The sequence below is a fragment of the Hyalella azteca genome, unplaced genomic scaffold (genome assembly GCF_000764305.2).
Source record: "Hyalella azteca isolate HAZT.00-mixed unplaced genomic scaffold, Hazt_2.0.2 contig17132, whole genome shotgun sequence".
In the NCBI taxonomy this organism is placed as follows: domain Eukaryota; kingdom Metazoa; phylum Arthropoda; class Malacostraca; order Amphipoda; family Hyalellidae; genus Hyalella; species Hyalella azteca.
Window position 1 is genome coordinate 1 of NW_025946928.1, and position 8760 is coordinate 8760.

Consider the following 8760-nt stretch of genomic DNA (forward strand, 5'->3'; position numbering starts at 1 on the left):
AGCTTTATGCTGATCCCGCCTACCGACTCGACCAACTCCTCAATCCTGCTGCCGTCACTCCTGATCCTCTTGACGTGTCGGCCAGCTGGTTACTGCCAGGAACCGCTGCCTCGTTATCTTGCTGAACACACTCTGCCGGACTCGGCATCGCGCGTGTGTTATGATGTTTGCTATCACTTGCTGAAGCTTTATGCTGATCCCGCCTACCGACTCGACCAACTCCTCAATCCTGCTGCCGTCACTCCTGATCCTCTTGACGTGTCGGCCAGCTGGTTACTGATGGCCCTCATCCATTCACTTGGTTATGACCGCTTGAATCCCATCGTCGGCAATGCTCTGCATCTCGCCATGGCGGCTCACTTAGAATCTGTGGGGCTCTGGCACTGGGCTGTATTCGTCCTCATGTCTCTCAAGGAAGAGAAGTGGTAAGCATTTTCTTCATGGTTCTTAGTAATTGAACATAAATATTCTAATTTGGCTACTACACTTTTACAATCACTTGTTTGACTCATCGATGTTTCTCATTTGCTTATTTCATGCTATTTCTCTTTTTTCCAGTCGTGCAAGTGAAGTTCAATCATTGTTAAGCCGCCACGTACAAATCGTAGAAGGCATTGAGAAAGAAGACGACTCTTTCACAAAACTCCACCAAAAAATGCTTGCTGCTCGAAACGCGTCTGAAAACATCAAGGCTGGTGCTAGAGATGTAACGAACGTTGGCCAGTATGACATGGAGATGACCAACGTCGTGGGTCGTGACCACCCTGATCCCGCCATGGACGACGACGTTGGCTTCGTCGACGGCGACGACGAAATTTCTATGGACACAGACATCACTCGACGAGCTCCACGCACACCTTCAGCGGATGTGAACGCAGATGAGGTCATCGATGACGTAGACGACTCTGTGGTGCAAGATTTTGGAGACCTTGATTCATATGAAGAAAGGGAGTCTTTCATAATCAATCTTCTCAAAGTACCAGAGCAATGGATAAATGAATCTAAAGCTATTCTTGCTCGTTCTCTGGATATGTTCGAAGAAGAAGCCTGGTACCTCATCAAGGCTGGTGATCTGGACAGAGCCCACAAGCTGCTTATCGACACCATTGCTCCCAATGCCATCATTAATGGTGAGTGACATCTGCGACCTTTGTATTATTCATGCTATCATGTAAATTCTTTCGTTAGGGCCAGTTTTTCATGTCATGGTCGAGTATGTTAAATTAATTACAGAATCATCAACACTACTTCTCTGTCTTGAAAATGTTTTCAGTTTGTATAACATACTTCTGTCTTGAAATTAATTTAAATTTAATATTTAATACATAATTGCTGCCCGTTCACTCTACTTGATATTCCATTGTTTGTAATCTTGATTCGTAATATTCGGCAGAGGACCACCAGTATCTCCGTCGCTTCATCATGGCATTCGAGGCAAGCTCTGACAGCTTAGATGTGAACGTGTCCGACTGGAAGATCGGGGGCGCAGTTTACGCTCATTACCTTCACGTTTTGGAATGCGTGGAAGAGATCAAATCATCCCAGCAGCCTTCAAAAGACAAAGTCGAGGCATTGAGACCGCGACTACTAGCGCTCTGCTCACAGCTCAATAGCCTCCAAACACCAACATCCAAGCACAGACTCTGTGTGTCCGAAGTTAGCCGCGTCGTAATCGGAGTGCTGAGAGCTGTTCTCGGCGATGACTTGGCTGCCACCACTGCTGTGGCTAAACAAATTGCCTCGCTACCTCTCAGCAAAGACTGCACACTGCAAGAACTCAATACGTTGACTCGCCAATACCTTGCGGCTGTCGCAAGGTGATGTTTTAACCGCAGTTATTTTTGTCAATTCATTTAATGATTCATCTACCGACTGTGTACCCGGTTGTCAGCTAATTTTAGAGCGTTTTAATCAATGCTGGTTTATTCAGATCCCGTAATTTTCATGTACTAATTAGCTTCTTGACTAGTTTTTCATTAGTTTTCTATAACATAATCGAATCAATTTGTTGGCTCAATCCACTGTAGCTTCCATATTTTGAGTCTACATGCGTACTTTCTATTATTTTATCACGTGTTCTATAAAAGACGTGAGTCGCGTATATCCTGACATACCAGGAGTGTAACTAATAATTTTATCTATGTTCTCTGTGTTAGAGGCATGACACAAATATTAAACCTTTAAGCAACTTGATGAATGGTGGAGTTTCTGAAACCTGAGACAATTATGACCCAATAATTTTTTCGTCAAGTTTTATAGACTAAAATCTCAATTTAAGTTATTCGATGAAGAGTGAAATCGGCAATTAGGTCTTGGTACGGCGGAGTAGAGCATTCCTACTTCTCTTGTGACCTCTGATTGTTAAAATACTGTGCTGCAATGTAAAGGATATTTGCTGCGGAACTAATGTATCTTCCTGAAAGCAGGTTTGCCCTTTATCCGGAGATCCCATTTTCATTCATCGTTACCTCTTGAGGTTGCAATAAGGATTATTTTCGTGAATGCCTTTCTAAGTTTTTAATGTGCAGCGTGTAAATAGTGTGCAGAGGAAAGTTACAGTAAATGTTAATCCCTTTTGATGAATGCTTTCTGTCCGTCAGGAGGTATATAGCTTCCAAGTCCTCCGATAGTAGTTCTTTTTGTTCTTTTGAACTTAATTATTTTCTACCGAAGTTTATTTTCACGTATAATAAGCAGGTTCGGCTTTTCAGAGGCGATACTCTCAACTGTGATATTTATTGTAGCTCTCCTGACTGCTCAGTGGTCCCTCAATGACTTGTTGCCCTTCAGGTCATGCCGTGATTATTCTCTACTTTGAAATTAGGTCTTAATCACAACGTATTACGTCTGATACCAATCAGCACTTTATGCGACATTCTACATACGTGCTAAGGTTTATTTTCTGTGCCCAATTCGATATTGAATAAAATAGCATCATATAAAGATTTTTCTTCACATTCTCAAATATTATTAAATGTGCATGATCCTTGAACAATTTTGATAAGAGGGGTATCACAAACTGCTTATGGTGGTGAAATGGCTTCATTATTCTCACCTGTTCCTCAATGTTTCTAAATTCATTATTCTCACCTGTTCGAATGGCAATACCTTGGTATTTCGCGATCTGAACGTGTGAAGTGATGAGCCGAATTAGTGTGCGAAAGTTACACATTTGTTATGTTACATCGGTATCGAAGGCGCGCATTCCCGGAGTTCCAGTATGTTTGCAGGCTGCCTTGTGAACTTGGCCGGAAATCATCGAAATGATAAGGAAACAAGATTTAAGACCCCATCTTTTTATGGAAGAATTAATGAATGTTGCTTTCAGCTGATGTTGCTGAGTTGAGAATTGGTATGATTAATTTTCCGATCACACAATGTTAGAGTGAATTATGGTGAACTAATATCTAAATTATTCACAGTTATATAGAGGCAAATCTTATCGACAAATTCCTACCATTTCAATAAAAGCAAATATTCTTAGACTATGTAGAAAAGCTACAAATTCTACGTGCGCAACATAAGCTACAGTTAGGAAGCTGTAAGATTGCTAACCTATCAAAATCGAACATTGATAAAAGCGCAACCTAAGCATGTTCTCGTCCGGAATAGTGCCCATGCTAGCTTCAAACAATGCCGTCGCCCGGCTCATGAACCGTATGTTCTTGTCACGATGCTGCGGGCCGTTGTTGCAACATTGAAGGGAGAAGGTGGCCAAGCGTTTCCACGTGGAAGTGAACGAGCCGCCTGCAGGTATCAAATGCTCTTGGATCGGAGTGATGGTTACTTCGATCGTGTTGACGATTAGGAAGCAAAGTCCAGCGATCTGGCGAAGGTGTATTGTCGCGCATGTAGTTCCAAACGTCTTGCAACACAGCGACAACTTCATGGGGCGCCAGATGGCGAATCATTTGCGGCAGAACGTGCATATTTTTCGGCAGGAACTGGCCAATGACAGCAATTTCTAACAAGCGTTCCGTGGCCCGTAGTTGCTTGGGCGACTCCGTGCTTCTGGACAAAGCTGACGTAGACCACAAGGCGATGTATGACGCCGTCAACGCTCGGACCAACACAGAGCAATAACAAAGAGCTGGCCGATTACTCGCCACAAATTCCAAGAGCTCCCACGCAATTGGAAAGTCTTCAAAAGTTTTCTTTATTGTGAGATCACGCTCAATTGTGAATTTTATATTCTCATCGGGCCAAGGAAAGCCATTGTACATGATATCAGGGGAGATTATTTCCACAAGAAGCAACGCTACAGTAAGTGGAGCGTGGTCGTGGTGCTTGGAAGCGCTGCAGAGAATGTTCAGCAAAAGCTGGCAGTTGAGAGTGACAGCTTCCTGAGACAAAATTTTAGAGTCTACTTTAGAATCGGTGTGGTTACCGTTGATGGTGCCAGCATGAAAAACAGTAGTGTGCGACAAAGGAATTTTCACCCAGGAGTCAAAGGTGTAGTTAGCCTGTAACAGTCGTTTTGGCTCTGATACTTTCGTCTTCTTCGTGCAATGAGATGATCCGACATAAGTAGATGCGCCGAAAATATGAGCCCACTCAGGCCTGAAAACCGCCTCAACAATAAGACGAGTAATAAGGCCATGACCGCAAGAACTGCTCGACAGCTGGCTCAACAAACGCCCGCAATGTCCAGCGCATGCAACTTTCCGAGTTACGTCTTGCATATCTAATGTAGCCATTAAATAACATGTTATTGCATTGGCCAAACAAGAGGTGTTTCTTAATGAGATGGGTTGACTTAGAGTTATTTTTGACAGCAGCTTTACAACGGAATCGCCGATCTCAGGAAGGTTAATGAACTGAGCGAGTTGAGGAAGTAGTGACATGACCGCATCGCTCAGAGGACTCTTGAGGGTGTGACCCGATGATAAAAGATGCACATTAGCCAATGCATTCAATAAACTGGGACCAGACTTGGACAGAACGATTGAAAGTGGTCGTTCAAGTGGGTTACTTCCAGCCTGAGGTTCCCTGATGAGTGCCAGAGTCAAACGCGCCACGATGTGTAGTAACTCGGGACTAGGAGGGAAAGTTAGAAGCAGATAAGGCCACAATGCCCCCTCGCTGGGTTGATGTTGCTGACTGCAGCTCATAACAACGAGCTGAGTAACAGACCTTATAACCACCGGTGTGCCACACTGCAATGCCCATTGCAAGACATTAGTCAATGGTAGCGCCGCACCCGAAGTTGGTTGTGCCAAGGAAACCAGGAGCGCTACACGAGGTTTGTTGTTGCCGCGTCGAGTGTACGCCAACTTACAGAGTTCGCCTAGCAGACTGTGAAGCAGCGTTGCAAGGCTTGTCTTGACAACAGGCAATAAATTTACTCTCGGCAGGTTGTCCTTGGGCTCATTGTGAGCTGGAACTAAGCCGTACAACAACGTGAGCAGCATTGATGGTCCTGCACAGTCCAGGAGTAACTGAACACATATTTGCTTCAGATCTGACCAAGAGCGAAAGAACGTTGGAACCCATGTAGCTACTTGGCTAGCCAGTTTATTCAGGGTATTGGGAGCCAACAAAGAAGGCAAGGCAGACGTCAGAGTGTCGAGTAAGGGGCCAGATCTAGTGAGTAGCAACAAGAGTTGGGGACCAGCCCCGGGCCAACACTGACCCTGCACTGTTTTCTCGAGCAAGGCTGTAAGCGCTTGCCCAACAGCACTACTGTGCTGGAGTGCGAGATGAGTAAGAATGGCCGTGGTTCTGTCTAACGGTTCCGAGTCCAGCGAGACCTGCACTGCTGGGTCAAGCAAATATGAGAGCACAGGGGCAGGGTGAGTAGCTCCAATATGGGCTACGAGCCAGTCCAAAACAGGTGCATGGACTATTGCAGTATTGAGCACATGTGCAACAGTTCCTTGTGGCTCTCTGGACACACACAAAGTCACGAGATCCACAACAGTGCGAACGACACTGCAACTCATCCACATACCAACAACTTCCTCAATTATTAAATTCACTCTGCCATACTCCACAGCCCATAAAGACAGCAGCTCTACACCCCATCCACAGATGAGTTCACACCACAGACCACCGCCCTCCTCATTCACCATCTGTTCAGACTCAACCAAGCCTCGTAGTACAATTTCAACCTCCAGCACCAGCTCAGCATGGGTGCCTGAGGAAGATAATCCATTTTCTTTGCCATTGCTTGATGATGAAGGTCCTGACCGTGGTATACCTCGTTTGTGAAGTGCCTGTAACAAAATTACAGATGAAAACTGGAATTGATCAATGAAAGCATCACAAAAATTGCCAAGGGAAATCAACCACTGGAATTAGAAGTAGAACTCATAATTTAGACAATAGAAATGGAAATTGGTAATCAACAAAATTAAAAAACATAATTTTTTCAGTTTATTGATCAGTTTGGGCATAATATGAAGTTATTAGCTATGTATCTTAGGAGAAACTTTTCAATTTGATCAATCATTTCCAATCTATCATACAAACATTTAAAAAATAATCACAGGCCTAGTGGCAGAATGAAGAAGAGGTCAATGTCTTCAGCAATTAAGTTTAGACTAATTAAAACACACTCCAATATCAATCTTTGCAGCAATTTTGTTGTGATTGTAGTAAATTTGCTTGGAACTAATAACATTGAATATTTAAAATTTTTAGGCAAATTTTGAAAGGCTTTTAAATTAGCTAGGTAATCAAATTTGCAGAAAAGTGTATAAGAAAATAATTTGGAATCTAATTAGGTAATTTACACTTACAATGCATTTCATGCATGACTTATTAAACAATGAAATAGCAAAAAGATTTCACTCAAAAATCCACAATAATTTGATATCATTCAGTTTAAGCTGGTAAGGCATGAAAGAATATTTATAAGCAATAATGTTCACCTGTTTTCCAAGAAGGTGACCCAAAAATGAGAGGACTGCTGGGCGGGCAGCAGGAAGAGTATGCAGAAGTTGAAGGGCACTTAATGCAGTGTTTAGCTCCTCTCCAGTTAAATTGGGTGATGGATTTGATCCTGAAGTTAGGGAAAATATATAATTTGTTAAAATTGCATGAAATTGTTTATTCACATTTTAATTTAATCAACAACATAATTGACCATAAATAAAACACTTGAGCTCAATGACCTAAACTTCACACCTTTTAAAAAAATGATAATCTTGTATTTGTACATCTACAGCATCTTAAATGATGACAATTCTTTATTATAATAAAAATATATATAATCAAGTAATATTGCTTTATTGCAAAGCAGTGATGAAAGGATAGTCCTGCTTGTAAACTTTGGCACTAGCATTGAGGTATTAATGCATTTAAAGCTTCCCATTTGCTATCTTGCTCTACAAAAAAGTTATCAGCATTGAGTCTGGACCTTAAAATGCATCCATATGGTAATGAAAGTCAGTGGCCTGAATTTGAGTCTGAATGTTCTACAGCAACTGTTAAAATATTAATTTTTAATGAAAAATTGCAGGAGTCCTTATTGACCTCTAGTGGCTAAGGCATAGGTACTTTAGAGACTACCTACCTATATACCTAGCTGTTAATTGAAAACAAATATCAACAGGCCAACAGCCAAAACCTGCAGTAAACCACCCAACCTATTTATGTGGTACCATGAAATTAACAGCAGCCCATTGCATTGATTATACTTTGATGGCAGTGCAATAATAGGAAAGGTGTTCATTATGCATATTTTTATAAACTTGAGATTTATGAAGAAGTTACAGCAACTCAGGTTTTCAAGATGCAATTATCTATATACATTCAACCAGAGTCACACCTGATTCAAGAGTGTGTAAAAATATGATCATTTTCAGTAAATGATTAATAATCACTTACCAGCCAATGCTGTGGAAGCAACATATAAGAATTCATCAAGCTGCTTAAGAAGAACATCAGGATCATTTCCAGCCTCAATTCTCTTCATTTCATGCAAATGTAACTCTGGAGTCAAAATATTATTTGCAGTTACAATCATTGATACTGATTTATTTAGCTCCAATGCTGACTCTCATGAGAATTACACTCTTACAACTACCTCACAAAGTCCAATATCAATCTTCCTGTAGGCCCAGTCAGACACAATATAATGAATATTGTCTTGCATTGATATTATATGCAAGTTGAATATCAATGATTGATATTCAACTTGAGATTTATGTACAAAATTGTGATAACTCTTAATAATTGCCAAAAAATTTAATTAAATGACCAGAGGTTTTAATGGCACTGCCACTGCAATTAACTAGCCACAAACAAAAAAACAAACATTAAAATACTATACAGACTTCCATTTGTGTTTTTCAGAAGTTGAAAAAGAAGTCAGCTATTCAAAATTCTTTCAGTTATACAATTGTTAGCTTTTTTGTACTTTGATATTAATAATTCAAGTGGTTTTCAAAATTGACAATCTATGGGTCATTGACAGCAGTTGCATTTTAGAATATTAATATATTTCATGCCTGCTGGTAAGCCTCCACTTATTCTTTAACTCAAGATATGGATGACAACGCAGAGAGCATACACAAACATAGAAAAAAAAAGAAACTGAAAATGAGAAGATGAAGACAACAATTAAAAAATCAGTGCATCAGAATTAAAAATCAGACAAGAATTAAAAAATTAAAACAAGTCCAGGTGTTATAAGAGATTGGGGCATGACTTCTTCTTCACCTTCAACCCGGCATCAAATCAATCAACTCCAGATATGGAAATTTGTACATTTGAGTGATTTGACTAAAATTTGCAGCTCTTAAGTAATATATTGGA

At 40.9% G+C, this 8760-nt stretch overlaps 2 protein-coding genes across 2 annotated transcripts; one reads left to right on the forward strand and one right to left on the reverse strand.

Annotated features, from left to right (window-relative positions):
* Positions 1–6: 6 nt before the first annotated feature.
* LOC108676997 (nuclear pore complex protein Nup98-Nup96) lies at positions 7–2939 on the forward strand. Its single transcript, XM_018165140.1, has 3 exons — positions 7–425; positions 559–1130; positions 1394–2939. Exons 1-3 carry the CDS (start codon positions 7–9, stop codon positions 1819–1821), a joined length of 1419 nt encoding a protein of 472 aa, XP_018020629.1. The 3' UTR covers positions 1822–2939.
* Positions 2940–3280: 341 nt separating this feature from the next.
* On the reverse strand, positions 3281–8544 carry LOC108676998 (integrator complex subunit 5-like). Its single transcript, XM_018165141.2, has 3 exons — positions 7831–8544; positions 6873–7003; positions 3281–6215 (listed from the first exon to the last, which is right to left on the reverse strand). The coding sequence occupies exons 1-3, from the start codon at positions 7967–7969 to the stop codon at positions 3669–3671; spliced, it is 2817 nt and encodes a 938-aa protein (XP_018020630.1). The 5' UTR covers positions 7970–8544; the 3' UTR covers positions 3281–3668.
* Positions 8545–8760: the final 216 nt, after the last annotated feature.

What these genes read in the sequence shown, in the direction of transcription:
- LOC108676997 (XM_018165140.1), top strand. Translation starts at nt 7, where the DNA reads ATGCTGATCCCGCCTACCGACTCGACCAACTCCTCAATCCTGCTGCCG. An exon ending in TCTCTCAAGGAAGAGAAGTG is followed by an intron (nt 426 to 558) that starts GTAAGCATTTTC and finishes TCTTTTTTCCAG; the next exon opens with TCGTGCAAGTGAAGTTCAAT. An exon ending in TCCCAATGCCATCATTAATG is followed by an intron (nt 1,131 to 1,393) that starts GTGAGTGACATC and finishes AATATTCGGCAG; the next exon opens with AGGACCACCAGTATCTCCGT.
- LOC108676998 (XM_018165141.2), bottom strand. Translation starts at nt 7,969, where the DNA reads ATGATTGTAACTGCAAATAATATTTTGACTCCAGAGTTACATTTGCAT. An exon ending in TGCTTCCACAGCATTGGCTG is followed by an intron (nt 7,004 to 7,830) that starts GTAAGTGATTAT and finishes CCCTAACTTCAG; the next exon opens with GATCAAATCCATCACCCAAT. An exon ending in GTCACCTTCTTGGAAAACAG is followed by an intron (nt 6,216 to 6,872) that starts GTGAACATTATT and finishes ATTTTGTTACAG; the next exon opens with GCACTTCACAAACGAGGTAT.